Source organism: Sander lucioperca, chromosome 1 (assembly GCF_008315115.2).
Source record: "Sander lucioperca isolate FBNREF2018 chromosome 1, SLUC_FBN_1.2, whole genome shotgun sequence".
Taxonomy (NCBI): domain Eukaryota; kingdom Metazoa; phylum Chordata; class Actinopteri; order Perciformes; family Percidae; genus Sander; species Sander lucioperca.
In genome coordinates this window covers 32,272,465-32,287,211 of record NC_050173.1, presented here as the reverse complement: position 1 = coordinate 32,287,211, position 14,747 = coordinate 32,272,465, and the positions used below count along the sequence as shown (strand labels likewise).

The window sequence follows — 14,747 nt, the reverse complement described above, 5'->3', positions numbered from 1 at the left end:
AAAGCTGTATGAAGCCAGTGGCTTTCAAAGCGTTGTCCTATAGTATTTCTGGTATGAAGCTACTGAATTATTAATGAACTGAGCAGCTGCCCGGGGTTTGCCAGGCTAAAGTAGTCAACTCGGATAACAAGCTGCTGCTTAAATTCGACCTTGACCGCCGCTATTTAAACAAATCTTGCTTTGACAGGTGTTGCACGAATTTTAACGTTTCCTTGCTTGTGGGTTTGTGTTATTTACTGACAAGCACATCGCGGGAATGGCCTGTGAATAGCTACATGATTCTCTGTGATCGATTGGACTGACTTGGCAGAGATGTGGAACTCCCATTGATTGATCTCCACAACACTCCCCGCTGAACAGAGAAAACACTCGATAGCGAATGCAAGAGGGGATTTAAATCGGACAAATATTTGTCCTCGTTACTTGACGGATAAGGTAGCTATCTGTTTTCTCATGCGGTCTGAAGTAATCCGCTATTAGCATTGTTTAACGACTAGCCTAACATAAATACAGTGCGACGTTAGCTAGCTTGTAATGTCGGCACTGTTGGACTTGTTTTCCCCTCTAGACCCCGCTTCCTGTTAGCCTTGGGCTAGCTGGAAAATCGAAAATATGCTAATGAACGAGCAGGTATAGTTAGCCAACGCAAAGGGGTGTAACTTTACTACTTACAGTAGGCTACCGGTTGCAATTTAGCTGGAATTGATTCACGAATCTATGCTGATAACTTTTTTTTTCCCAGCCAGCTATTAGAGCAGCTGGTTTCCTTTAGTTCGCTAACGCTCGACAGCTAGCTAGCCATCTTGCTTGTGTTGAGGGATTTAAGTATTTAACTTGACAAGCTAAGCTTTTGGTGGCAGAGAGCGAGCGATATAACTTCAGTTGCATGTTAATATATGCCTCGGCAATGGGCTCACTCGTATAGGACCCAATTTCTTGCGACTAACGTCAATGCCTTACAATACTTGGTTTTACTGTGGAAAGCCTGACAGTGTTTCACTGTGAACAGACAATAGAGAACCGGAGACTTGCTGAGCTGTTGTTCTGGTAACGACGAAAACCACAGATAAATAACGTAGAGAAAATTGTATTTTGATTACTGTTTTCTTACACCGCAAGTACAATACTTTTAAAATAACGTTACATTTGTACATTTATAAGCGGTAAAATAAATAAGCAGTTGACCCGCACAGATAGCTCGGGGGACAGTGGATGCTTGTGCGACTGTTTCCCTGAACCCGCTGCTTTCAGGTATCTCATCTCATTATATTAGCTAACACAACAGCTTTATTAAATGCCTCAGAAAACACTCGCAGTAGCCGGTAGTCATCAGAGGTAACTAGGTGGATAGAGAGACGCGTAGAAGCGGTCTGAAGAGGGAGGCTCCTGCCCGTTTCTGGACGTCCATCTCTCCAGCCTACCTTCATCACGTCCATCCACCACAGCCCTCCCCAGCCATGGACCCCCCGAGGACTCGGTCACGGTCTCGGTCTGGTTTCTATCATTTCGGCAACGTTGGGAGTAATGGCAGTGGTAACGCGGTTGGTAACGGGAGCATGATGAACGCCAGCGGAGGTGGTGTGAGCTACCCGCAGCAGAGCAACCCTGGCTGGGCGCCGCACCACGGTGGTCGTAGCTACCCGGAGAGCCAGCAGCAGCACACCCAGGGGAGCTACCTGTCCGCAGGGGCGCAGCGCCACTCCTCACACGGAGCCCATAGACACCCCGGGGCCGGTAAGCTTTGTTAAGTAAACAGGGCCTACAGCCCGGATAGATGCATCATTGCACACACTCACACAGGATACACCCCTGAGGGATGCAGGCAGACCACTAGCAGCTTAACAGGCTTTAAGACATTTAACTAAAAGGCTTGGTGCTTTCACTGCCAGCTGTTGCTTGAAAGGCCAACTAATTATATATGTCAGGTGGTGTAGTGGAGACTATGCTTCAGAGGTTTGAATAGCATTTATTTAGGTGAATAGGGTAAAGCCTATTCCCTAAGTAACCATATATACTCACTGTTCAGAATATTTCATGAAGTTGATGTACTTACTGTGTTTGGGTTGGACCCCAGGAAGAGTAGCTGCTACATTGTTAGCAGCTAATGGGGATCCGAAATAAAGAAAGTATCCACATGGTTGAATGCACTTATTGTATTTTACTTTGGATAAAAGTGTCTGCTAAATAAATGTAATGTTTTTCATTGCCTGGCTCACAGTGTAAATTATACTGGCCCTAAGTAGGAATTTGGCACTGCAGAATTTCCCTTTGGATAGTCCAGGCATGGTGGTGCTGAATTCCTGCAGGTCATATTATGTTACGCCTGTTGTCAAGACACAGGGAAAGAAATCCTATAGGTGTAATTAATTAATAAACTTCTATTAGAACTTATATTAGAATTACAGTGATATGCTGAGATATATTCTATAAAAAAATATACTATACAAATCTGATGGGTCAGTGGAAATATTGTGGATTCAAACTAATATTGATGGCTAGAGAGCAATATGTTTTCACAGATTAGAGACATTTGGCCAGTGGTTTAGACCGCCTACATACTCTTCTATAGTCTTCACACAACCTACATTAAACAAGTCTAATTAAGGAGCAGTTTGGAGCCTTTAACAAGCCTTGAAATAGTTTGAAATTAAATCTTTTGTATTAAAGAAACAGAGGAGTGAACAATTGAGTTGTGTTAGCATGTTGTTGGTTTAGGGCTGTCCTCGACTAAAGAAATTCTTAGTCAACTAACACTTATATGATTTTGTCGATTAATCGATTAGTTGATGTAATCGACAGAGCTGTGCTCTTTGAGAGGTGGTTAAGACTAGAAAAGCACAATATAAATTTAGTTAATTAACCATCTGTAAAACTGACTTTCTCCACAATTAATCCTGCAAAAGCACCACTTTAAATCTTGTGTTTACCAGAAATGTGCTCATAAGTTTCTTGGAAATGAGTAATTAAGCATGAATAAGCATAAAAAAATGACTTATCAACTAAAGAAATCTTAGTCGACTAAGACCAAAACGACCGATTAGTCAACTAATCGACTAAGAGGTGGCAGCCCTATGTTGGTTTATACACTTTGTGAAGTTACATTTATTTGCATTGCCCAGTATTATACAAACTGTTATTCAATACGCTCATGCCCCCAACAGCGGTGGTTACTTACCCAACCCAATCTCCCAAAGAAGACAATGAAAAACTCCTTAAAACCTTTAAGAAGAAAGAGGAAGATACGAATGAAACTGCCAGAGAGAAAATTCCAAGTGAGACTGCACCTTAGTCTCCTTTTTAACTGTATTCAACGTGGACACCAGTCTGTTTAGCGTTGGTTTCCATTGCTGACCATTTAAAAAATGTGACTGGAGAAACCTTCTGTAATACCAGATTGGATTCCCTCAAAGGCAAAAAAGTGCTGTGAATGAATGAAAGCAGGCTTTTAATGGGTCTTTGTCGTAATAGCAGCACTGTTGCCAAACACCCAAAATAACCCACACAGAGGGGACACGCACAAAAACACCAAATTAAGAAACTACAGAGAGGTTTGTGTAAATGACTTAAACAGTGTATCTCTCCCAGCTGTTTGATCTTCCTCTGTCTTCTTAACAGCTGCACATGCCTCTTCTTAGATGGTCTGTGTGTGTTCTGTGTGTAAGCAAAATAAGAGTGAGTATGTTTAAGTGCATAATACAGATTTACTGTTTGTCTGCGCTTGCTTGTTTTTGTACGTATGTCACAGTATTACGCCTCTTGGCATCACTATGCAGAATGTCTCAGGGTTGGATTTGGGGGGTGTTAAAAATGTGTCCCTCTGTCTAACCTGTTTTTTCTCCTCTTCCTCTCCGCCATTATCATAATTTTTACCCAGTGTAGCTTTAATAGTGAGTGTTGCATCCCACAACCTGTCCCTTAATAGCAACCAGTTTTTACAGATCTTCATTAATACTGTTATCACCTGAGATCTCTGCAGATTTTGTGGGTGAAATAGAAATAGTTTCTCTATTTTTGGCTGGTCTCTTCTAAATAATGGTTCAAGTCTTTGAAGAACAGGAGCAAATTGCTACTTGTTGACAGCTCATACTCTTAAGTTCACTATCCTGCTTGCCTGACTGGATTGTCTGATGTCAAATAAATGGTGTCAGTCTTCCCCAGCAGTCATGCTAGGAGGAAAACAAAGTTGTGTCTGCTTGCCAACAGAACCCGTACAGTCTGGCTCACCATCCCCTCTCACATGGCCCCTGGGTTGAATTAGCATTAACAGACCTAGTTCTCCTCAAAACACATGGGTGGCTGAGGCCCAAGACCCTATGAGGTCTGAAGAAAAAGGCATGGTAGATAAAATAAAGATATAAGCCAGTGTGTTGGCCCTACTGTCAGCTAGTCAGTCAACTGACTGTCCCTCTGTTCTCCGCAGCCGCTAGCAGGGCGTCTTTGAGTTGTCACTATCAGCAGACTTCACATTGCTCTGGAGTGGCGTTGCAAAGACAAGAAAGGGGTGAGGGCTTGCTTTAAGATCTGTTGTTTCTGGGAAGACAGAAGGGGGTGTTTGAGGGAGGCATAGAGGGAGAAATAGAAAGATGTTTTTCCCCTCCTCTTTTTGGTGATTAAAGGTTTTTGAGGGACTGCTTAGAGGAAACTCTTGTCAGCTGAGTTCAAGGACATCCTTCTTAAGCTGCTGAAATGTCTGTATGTGCATGCTGTGTCCAGATTGCACATGTGGTCTGCCAGATAAACAGCTGGGAGAGCATTGTGTTTTTCTGAGATTATTTTATGGTATTACTGCTTTATTCAGTTATGTGAGTTTTCTTTTTTTAGTATTTCATTTTTTTTGTACATGCAAATCTCATATCATTAGGAATCTTTTTTTTGTGATGGGCTGTTAATCTTTGGAGAGAGATTTTTATCTCATGTTCACCACAAGGAGATAAAACAAAAATGGGGAAGAAACACAGTACTGAGCTTTTTCAGAGCTAATAATTGTTCACTGCCTTGTTCAGGGACACACAGACTGCATGCCAACACACAAGCATAATGGTTAGTTAGTTTTCATAGAGACTACTCAGTGTCACTCCAGTTGGCTTAGGGCTGCAACTAACGATTTGCATTGACTAATCTGCCGATAATTGTTTTTGATTAATAAAATGTCAGGGAACTGTGAAAATGTCTTTCACAATTCTCAAAACCCAAGGTGATGTATTTAAATAGCTTATTTTGTCCAACCCAAATCAAAAGATATTCAAGTTACAAAGATATAAAACAAAGAAAAACAGCAAATCTTCACATTTGAGAAGCTGAAACCAGGTAATGGGTGATGAATGACTTAGACGATTACGGATTCATTTTCAATAGATTCATTATTTCACCTTCTTACATGATGGTATTTTGGAGAAAAGTGATGGTGAAGGTGAGCTAATGACTGGAGACAAAAGTCATTATCTGCATTCAAACAATGTGTCCTATGCAAAGCCCAGAAGATGCTCTGGAGTGTTGAGCACGTTGGATAAGTGGATGTGTGTGCATGATGTGGATGTTTCTGTGAGTCTGCACTGACTTTTCATGGTAGATCAAAGGGAATGATTTGTTTGTGAGAACCAGAGGGTTAGTCCAGTGTTGACATCTTCCAGGGATGGCTCCCTCCTTTGTCTGCTTGTTAACAGCAGGAAATTTGAAAGACAGACCCTTGCTGAAGACAGAGGACTGTTAACTCTGCGAAGCAAGATGTATGATGCACTTTTTTGTTGTCACTGTTGGATTTTGTAGTGTTAAGACTGTGGAACTGTTTAAGCAAACCAGCCAGGCTTCATGATGATCCAGTGGAGTCTTAGAATGGAAAATCAAATCAAAGACAAGCAGCTGCCTGTGTGTTGGTGTTGTTGTTGTTGTACTTCTGTTGGCTTAGCAAGCATATGTCCATGTGTCTTGTGATGTTGATGTTTTTCCTCCACTATCTTATCTGATTCTGTTTTTTTCCCCACTGTGGCCTACAGGAGGAGTGCTACATTTTCATCCAGATAATGTGTGCAACGACGATCGAGACAAAGTAAGTATGAAATGTGAGCACTGCCTGTTGCCTCTGCTTTGCTCCTGGTTTGAATAGGATTTGTAGGTCATTGTTTTCTTTTCTTATTCATTCTCCCCCTTTTATCTGTCCTCCTTTTTGTTTTTTTCTGACCAACCATCCCCCTGGTTCCCCCCCTCCTTATCCTCTGTGTGCAGATGGAAGACAGCCCAAGCCCGAAAAGGCAGCGTCTTTCCCAGCAGACCATGTTGGATCTAAACTCCGCCCCTCCCTCTACTCCTTCCTCTCCCATTCGTCCCTGGGAGTTGCCTCCCAGTCGCAGACCACACCCCCACTACATGCCAGAGAGATGCCACACGCCTGTTCGCAACAGACGCAGGTAAGTATACAAGTATAACAAATACATTTAATTGATTGTGTGTGTGACACAAATACACATTACCATTATCTTCTTTATTGAGCTGGTAATTGTTTAGCCTAATAAGATGTAAAAAAATAAAATAAAAATACAATCTCGCAAATGTATGTGTTGAAATTTCTTATTCAGTCCGACCAACAGTGAAACAATTTTAAAATGTTCAGTTACCAATTATATGGAATAAACAAGGATCGAGAACCTATAACCCAAAAATGAGCTTTTCTAAATCTTTTTATGCGATTGATTACTATAAGAATGAATCAGATCGGTCCGAATGTTATCATGCTTCTTTGTTGACTGATACTGCCAATAAAGCATTCATGAAAAATTTAAAATAGACCTGAAATGATTAGTCGTAGACTATTTGCCGTTAACACAATTAGTCTGCTGTTTTGATTATTGCTTTATTAAGTAATTTTTCTCTCTGGTTCCAGACTCTCAAATGTAAAGAATTTGCTGCATTTCTCTTGTTTTCTATTATTGTGAATTGATTATCTTTTGATTTTTGACTATTGGTGGAGCAAAACAAGACATTTGAAGATGTCACTTTGGGCTTTAGAAAATTTTGACAGGCATTCTTTCACTGTTTTTTTGCCATTTTTATAGTACATATGTTTAACTGATTAATCAAGAATGAATCATCCAATTGAGTGCCTGAAATACATTTTTCTAAATTGGAGAGCATTTCCTCTTTTTTTAAATGTTTCACATAGTGGGGATTTATACACAGATACTACTTGTGGGCTTAACTATAGGTCTTACTTGTCCTATTCTTACCTCAGATTTCATTTTGTCGCTCTCATCCAAGTTTTGCATTTTCTAAACCATATATATTTCTGTAATGTGTCTCTTTTTCCTCCTCTCTTAGTGATCATCTATTAGAGCTGCATCGGTGTCCTTAGTCTTTCTTTTAATGGCTCCCGCTTCTCTCTTGGATCCATGCTCTGTTATTTCCCTGTCCTCTCTGTCCCCCGTGCCTCATCTCTTTCCACTTAATAACAACTTTGATAAAAATAAATAAATAAAAACTTCTCTTGGGGAGGGCAAGCTCTGAAAAAAGCATCAGATTGGTGAAGTTTGCATTACTGGTAAAAGGCGCAGTGCTGTACATTTTACCAATTGAGCTGCTCATTCATTTCGATATGCTCAATACCTGCAATCCCACACTGAAATTCAGGCTCTGAGATGAATTGATAAAGAAAATAATCATTCCATCTGCCCTAGTGCTGTATTTATAATAATGCAAATGACAACAGCTCCTTTGGCCTCTTATTTTATTTATCAGGGACATTACCTATGACATTATCGCAACCACTTAAGTTCTTAAGTTTTCCCCTCTTTCTTTCACCCCAGCCCTCCAATGAGACGCCAGCGTGGCCGGAGAGACCGTCTGACCCGCCACCACAACCACCACACCCACAACAACCACCACCACCACTACAACAACAACAGCAACAACAACAACAACCACCATCACCACCATCACCACCCCAATGCCCACCATCATCATCACCACCACCACCTGCACTCTCACCACGGCCTGTCGCCAGGCCACCAGGATGAGAACTACCGTCACCCGGCTCCCCCTCAGGGCTACCCACCCTATAACCAGCAACCGTCCCGAGGGCTGGGGCCCGGGCTTGAAGAGCGCCCAGGTCACCATCCCCAAAATCCCTCCCCCAGGCCCCTCCACCAGTCACCGAACCTGTCTCCCAGGCTGCTGCACCCTGCGGCCCATCCACAGCACCAACACCCCCACCCCCACCCCCACCCCCACCCATCCCAGCAGAGCAGTGTGGTGCTGGACTTCCATGAGCAGGTGACTTCATGAGATGATGTAGCCTTGTTGGTGGGGTTAATAAGGGAAAAAAAGTACAGACAGCTGATAGGGGCTGAAATTATTCCAGTAGACCTCTGAAATGAGAAAATACGACTTACTGTTAATGAGTGACAGAGTGATTCTCAAAGATAGTTTGGTTCTTGTTGCAGGTGAAAGAGTGAGTTGAGGTGTTTAACTTCAGTCAATTGAATCCCATTTAAATAATAATTAAAAATAAAAATAGTTCACATCAGAATTCACATCCACAAATTAGTGGCAGTTACAACATGGAAAGGCATTGCACTAGGTTTGCTTTATTTGCCACCTAGATAATGTGGATTTAGTCTTGTAACTCCAGCTGCTCAGCTTTGGATCACTCTGTGTTGACGTTTGCCCTTTGATCTCCATATTTAGGGTTCAGCTTCAGTATCGTATGCTGTGTCTCCTCCGGGAGTGCCACCAGGCCTGCCGCCGCGCTCCGCCCCTCAGCAGATCCCGGCATGCTCAGTAGTCTTTAGTGGACAGCACTATCCTGTCTGCAGTGTCCCTCCTCCTGTGAGTGTGTTTGTTTCCACATAGCACAGTAGCACATTCTCTTCTCTGTTACTGGCGAGTTTTCATTATTTGATGTTTTCAAAATGCAGTTTTCAACATCCCTCACTAAATTAAATATTGCTGTTTTCTTTTTCTCTCTCTGCCAGGTCCTTCAGACTTGTTCTGTGCAACACTTACCCATGCCCTACCCGTTCCCATCGCTGCTGTCCAGTGACCAGGCCTTCCTGCTTCCCCCTCCTCACCTCCCCCATCCCCCAGCACACCTTTCCCACCACCCACCTCACCTGCCCCAGCCTGGACAGTTTGGACCCTATCCGACGCAGCAGGCCCGATCAGTGAGTAGGAATTCTTACGTCATGCTCGTTTCAACCTTTGACTTGGTATCACATTCAGCGTTTGTAAAATATGGCATTTAATTTGAAATCTGAATTGAAAAGATTGCTCCTCTGTTTATTTGAGGATTTCTCACTTTTTGTGCATCTCTAAAAAACGTTTCCCCCTTTTGATCTTTACAAAGACAAGTTTACACTTGAGCAACAAGTGAGACTGTCAACATCTTTGAGGGAAGCTTTATGAAATGTTTTACCTGCTGTATAAAAAATGCAGCAGCAAAGGTGTTTTACAATGTTAATGCAAGATGGAGAATGCATTTTTTTATACATTTGAGTTGAAGCAATTTGTGCTGTTCTCCTTTAGTGTTTGCAAGCACTTGTAAACTGTGCAGTGTTTAGTAATAAATAAGGACATATACTGAAATAGGGTGTTTTTTCAATGTATCCTGCACAGCAAGCATCAAAATTACAGTACTAAAGTGAGTAAACTCCCTAAATGAAAACTAGGTAAATGGTGGTATTGCAGTTACAAAAGAAATATCAGTGTTGTTCTTGGCTAAAATTACAATGGTGTTCAAATAATCAGTGTGTGCCAAAGTTTACAAAGCCTAAAGAAGATCCTGATTAAATAGTTGGATGCTCTCTGAGATTCAGTATTGCTGATGTGTAACCGTAATACGACAGCTCTTCCACACTAATTCTATTTTTTAAGTTTGTGTGGCTGTTAGGCCCCTAGAAAGGCACTTACAAAAGAAGTCCAACATAACCAAAATATTGGAGGTGTAGCAGAATTTTTTTTCTTCTAAACAGTATGTTACAAATGATGGGCTAGCCACAATTGACAAAAAGAAGGGAAGACACTCAGATCAACAAATAATGGGTAGTAGGATTGGGCTCTCTTCTCTACCCTAATCTTTGATATTAATATTGACTGCTAATTAAAGCAGCTGCCTAAGAATTTAATACAAAACAGTGCCTATTTAATTAAATTTTAGTAGAAAAAATAATTAAGTACAAAAGTTTGATCGATCCATTCAAACGTCTGTTAAATATATTTATGTACAGTATAATAAGATTTTTCTATAATTCGTCCAAAGCTAATTTCTTATTTTCTCCTCCCCCTTATCGTTGTGTTCCTCGTCAAGTTTCTTTGTCTGTGTTTGAATAGTTTTTAATTGCTCCCGTTTCTGCCATCACATGAAATAATCTAATCGTCCACATATTTCTTCTCCACCCACCCAGCCGTTACAGAGGATAGAGAATGACGTGGAGTTGCTTGGAGAACACCTGTCTTTGGGTGCTGGGCTTCACTATCCCCCCGCCACCCACCCTGCCCTCACGCCACACTCCACACAGCTTCACTTCCTGTCCCATGACCCCCTGCCACAGGAGTTCTTCGGAGTGGTGAGCAATAAGAATAATTCAATACAGTTTTATTTCTTTGAAGAAGTGTTTTTTTTTTGTTGTGTTTTTTTTTTACCTTGAGTACAGGTGATAATCAAAAAAATAAAAAAAATCATGTGAATGATAAGCTCATATATTTGTTGTCAATTGCCCCATAGTCCTATCCAAACTTTATTCCGCGGCGTCTCCCGGGGCGACGGTACCGCTCGCAACAGCCACTGCCACCTTCGCCTTACCACCCCAGCCTCCTGCCTTACTTCCTGTAAGTAGATCAGTACATGAACTTACAAAGATAAGACAGAAAAGTTTATTCTTTTATTTTGTATTGGCCAAATATAGACTAGATGACCTGATATTTATTATATGAAATATAAATATGGATTTTTTTTGGGCCATTAACTATTCAGTGTAATCTTTTCCTCTGTAGTTCAATGCTGCCAGTCCAGCCCACAGGTCCTGCGATCAGTCTAGAGCTGGATGTAGACGATGGAGAAGTGGAAAATTATGAGGTTAGTCTTTATCTGCTTTCTTTTATTCTTTTGTCTGTATGTTTGCTGGATACGGAATCTGATTCTTTTGTTGTTGCTGATGTTTTTTACCCCACAGGCCCTCCTGAACCTCGCTGAGCGTCTGGGGGAGGCCAAACTCCGTGGACTGACGAAGGGAGACATCGAACAGCTTCCTTCCTATCGGTTCAATCCAAATAACCACCAGTCTGAACAAACACTGTGAGTGCTGCCCTTTTTGCAAATACCAGGTCATCACTTGTTGATGGGGTGAATTATTCATAATGTTCAATTTATTTTAACATAAACATTTCTTGTGTTGCCGTTCATTACATGCTAAATAATACCATTGTGTTGCAGGTGTGTGGTGTGTATGAGTGATTTTGAGTCCCGCCAACTGCTGCGAGTCCTGCCCTGCAGCCATGAGTTCCACGGGAAGTGTGTCGACAAGTGGCTGAGGGTAAGTACTTAGCCCGTGGAGCCTGCTCACTCACAATGTCTATGTAATACACATACACAACCTCTGAGTTTATCTAAGGCTAATCATACATTGTTTGGCTATGGATTCAAGTCTCATAATAGCCTGCTGATGAGTGCTGTAAGTGCCCCGGCGATGCTGCGTTTAGAGACTCGATCAGTAACTTGCTGAGAGAAAACCTTATTTTTTGTTTAAAGACACAAATACACTTACAGTCCAAGGACACATTAATTGAGTGACACAGGCACCTCTTAATTATAGGAGTGTAGTGAGATTCTCACTGTTCAAGAGATGTGTTACATAACATAAACAAACATCAGGTTTGTTCCTAAATTCAGCTCAGAAGAGTCAGTAAAGTCTGTAAACCACATTAAAACCCCAGGACAGAAACATCTGAAAAAGCTGTAAACTTCAACACTTGATTTCTCACTGAAAATGCTTAAAAAAAAGAAAAGACTCACCAAGTTCCTGTGTTAATCATAACACAGTCTTGTGATTTAGGGCATTTTCACACATACCTCATTTGGTCCGGACTTTCGGACTTTTCAGTTTGATCCGAACCAAAATTAGAGGTGTGAAACCTCCCCCGGACCACGGTCCGGATCAAAAGACCAAATTTTGGTCCGACCAAAAGAGGTGGTCTCGGTCCGGACCAAACTGGACCATGGTCCGGTTCGTTTACAGTGTGAAAGCATTTTTTGGATGGTTCGGACTTTCGGACCAAATAGAAGAAGCTCTGACAGGCTCTCCTTGTGTTACAAGACCGGGGAATAGCTCCTTTAAGGAATAGCTTGGTGCTTAGTGTGTAGGCTACATGAGAGAGTGAGAGTGACAGTGAATGCGCTCAGAGCAGACAGCTGTCGGCTATCAGAGCAGAGAATACATCAGCAGTTTATTTGTTAAGTGGTAGTAAATGTGCAGTGAAGGTTTCCGTTTGTCTCTGAATAAATTCTCCAGAAAGTTCCAGTGTCTTGCTTCTCAACATCACAACAAAACAAAAAGAGCCGCGGCAGTAGGGGAGAGCAGCAGTCAGCTGAAAAAACTCCGACACAGAGAGAGGAGACAAGAGGACGGGGAAGCCTGTCTACAAACCAATCAATTATAAGTATCTGGAGACGCAGCTCACGTATGTGATGACGACAGGACGTAGTTTTGTCACGTATAGATCTTTAGTGCGCTTGCATAACTGCAGTGTGAAACCAAAACTTACCGGATCAAATGTATACAATGTAACAAAAACATGAACCTTGGTCCGGACCTTGGTTGGTGTGTGAAAACACCCTTAGAGGCATGGTGGCATTTCCCAAAGCATCAGTATGAATTGGGTTATAGGGATTACAAATCGATACAAAACCCTTTTCCTCACTGCTTTCCACTCCTTCTGCCCACCTGTCCACAATGAGGTCTAGAGCCTTCAGCCTTTCTGCCCCTCGCCTTCGGAGCGCCCTCCCTCTATCCATCCGTATCATAGAGTCCCTCCCCACCTTGAAAAAACCTCCCTCAAAACTCTCCTATTCCCAAAGGCCTACCCCACATAACTCCACTCTCCATTGAATTCATGGGTATATTGCTTTCTTTTAATTTTCTATCTCTTTTTTTTTTTAAATGTTTGTTTTAACTATATTTGCCTTTTTAACTGTATTTTTGCTTTTTTAACTGTAAGGTGTCCTTGAGTGCTATGAAACGCCCATAAATAAAAATGTATTAAAACAAATAAAGAAAATGGTTGTAGCGGTGACTTTAGTTACTGTCCAAATGCGCAGTTTTAGGAATGGGCATTTTGTGTGATCAATAACCAAAGTAAAGATAATATATTCCACCTTTTAAAAAAACCTAACGGGTTCATTTCTGTTTCCTCTCTCTGTCCTCAGGCCAACAGGACATGTCCTATTTGTCGGGCCGACGCCTCAGAGGTCCAGAGAGACTCAGAGTGACCACATGGGGGAGCCAAATGCTCCTAATTGTATTTCAAACACGTTCAGCATTACCTGCTCCTGATATATTGATACACATGTATGTGCTTACACTCACACACACACACACACACACACACACACACACACACACACACACACACACACACACACACACACACACATACCACTTCCTAGGGTTTTTGTGCAGCACTTTCTGCTAGTTTATTATCCTTTAAATCTTTGATCTGATTTTCATCACAGTTATTTTACTGTCTGTTCACATGAATGCAGGCCCTCACATCTTTTAGTGAATTACACCCTGCCTGACCACTATTCTGCTGTGGTGTGGTGTGCGTGCGTGTACACGTGCATGCACCACATCTGTGCAAGCGGTGTTTGGTCAGCCCTACAGTGCCGAGCTGTGGTACATGACTGTGTGTGTTTTCAGTGTATGTGGGTGTGTAAGAGATTTTAGAGGTCCTGGAGCATGCCTGAGTTTCTGTTGTGTAGCAGACAAGAGTAACGACATGGGAGAATTTTTGCTCTCATGAGTGACTGACTTTACTTCCTGTTTGTACGTTTATGCACTGTCTGTCTGTATGCATACTCCGTGTGTGTGTATGTATGTTATAGACTTAAATCCTTTTCTCTAGTTTGACACTAAGGGTCCATGCTGCCACTATATTTCTTGGTTGCCTATTTGATCCATTTGTTTCTGTAGATTATTATTATTATTATTATTATTATTATTATTATTGTTACTCAACCATTATAAGTGATTGTTTTCCTGCTTGGCAGTTACCTCATCATTCCGGTTTTGATCATCTTTCATTACAAGCGCTTCACAGCACTACTTTGAAATTAAGCACATTTATATATTTTTCTTTTCCTTTCTTTTCTTAGTAAATATAAGTTTGTCTGTGACTTTGCAGTGGCACATGTGTTACATATATACATATATCTATATATACTGTATAAATCTATGAATATCTGTATACCAAATAAAAGGCTTGATATGAACTTTTTACAATCAGTATTTTGTATATTTTAAATGGCCAATTAAGAGCTAGTGACATAAGTCAGGTTTGGTTGTGCTAGAGTTCTGTGTTAGATTTGAAGTGGTGGTATTATTAAAAATGACACTGACTGCAGACTGCTGCTTTGGGTGGCTCCATCTTTTCAGATTTTGGTCTGGAGGTGCAATTACTTCAACCTGCCACTAGGCGGCGTTACTGTTCTTCTAGACTACCATCACTCCACATCTGCCCAGGTTGTTGTCCTTGTGTTATGTTTT

At 41.5% G+C, this 14,747-nt stretch overlaps 1 protein-coding gene across 2 annotated transcripts; it reads left to right on the top strand.

The window, feature by feature from the left end:
- The first annotated feature begins 284 nt into the window (after positions 1 to 284).
- Positions 285 to 14,486, top strand: LOC116052429 (E3 ubiquitin-protein ligase RNF38-like). Of its 2 annotated transcripts, XR_004897657.1 has the most exons (13): positions 285 to 1,734; positions 5,994 to 6,046; positions 6,223 to 6,404; positions 7,797 to 8,262; positions 8,677 to 8,817; positions 8,964 to 9,152; positions 10,392 to 10,553; positions 10,712 to 10,815; positions 10,981 to 11,062; positions 11,160 to 11,281; positions 11,420 to 11,519; positions 13,409 to 13,557; positions 13,614 to 14,486. XR_004897657.1 is itself a non-coding variant. In XM_031303142.2 (12 exons), exons 1-12 carry the CDS (start codon positions 1,458 to 1,460, stop codon positions 13,469 to 13,471), a joined length of 1,941 nt encoding a protein of 646 aa, XP_031159002.1. In that variant the 5' UTR covers positions 285 to 1,457; the 3' UTR covers positions 13,472 to 14,486. The 2 variants fall into 2 exon arrangements, 1 of the variants encoding a protein (XP_031159002.1); XM_031303142.2 differs by having other exon boundaries at positions 13,409 to 14,486.
- The last annotated feature ends 261 nt before the right edge of the window (positions 14,487 to 14,747 follow it).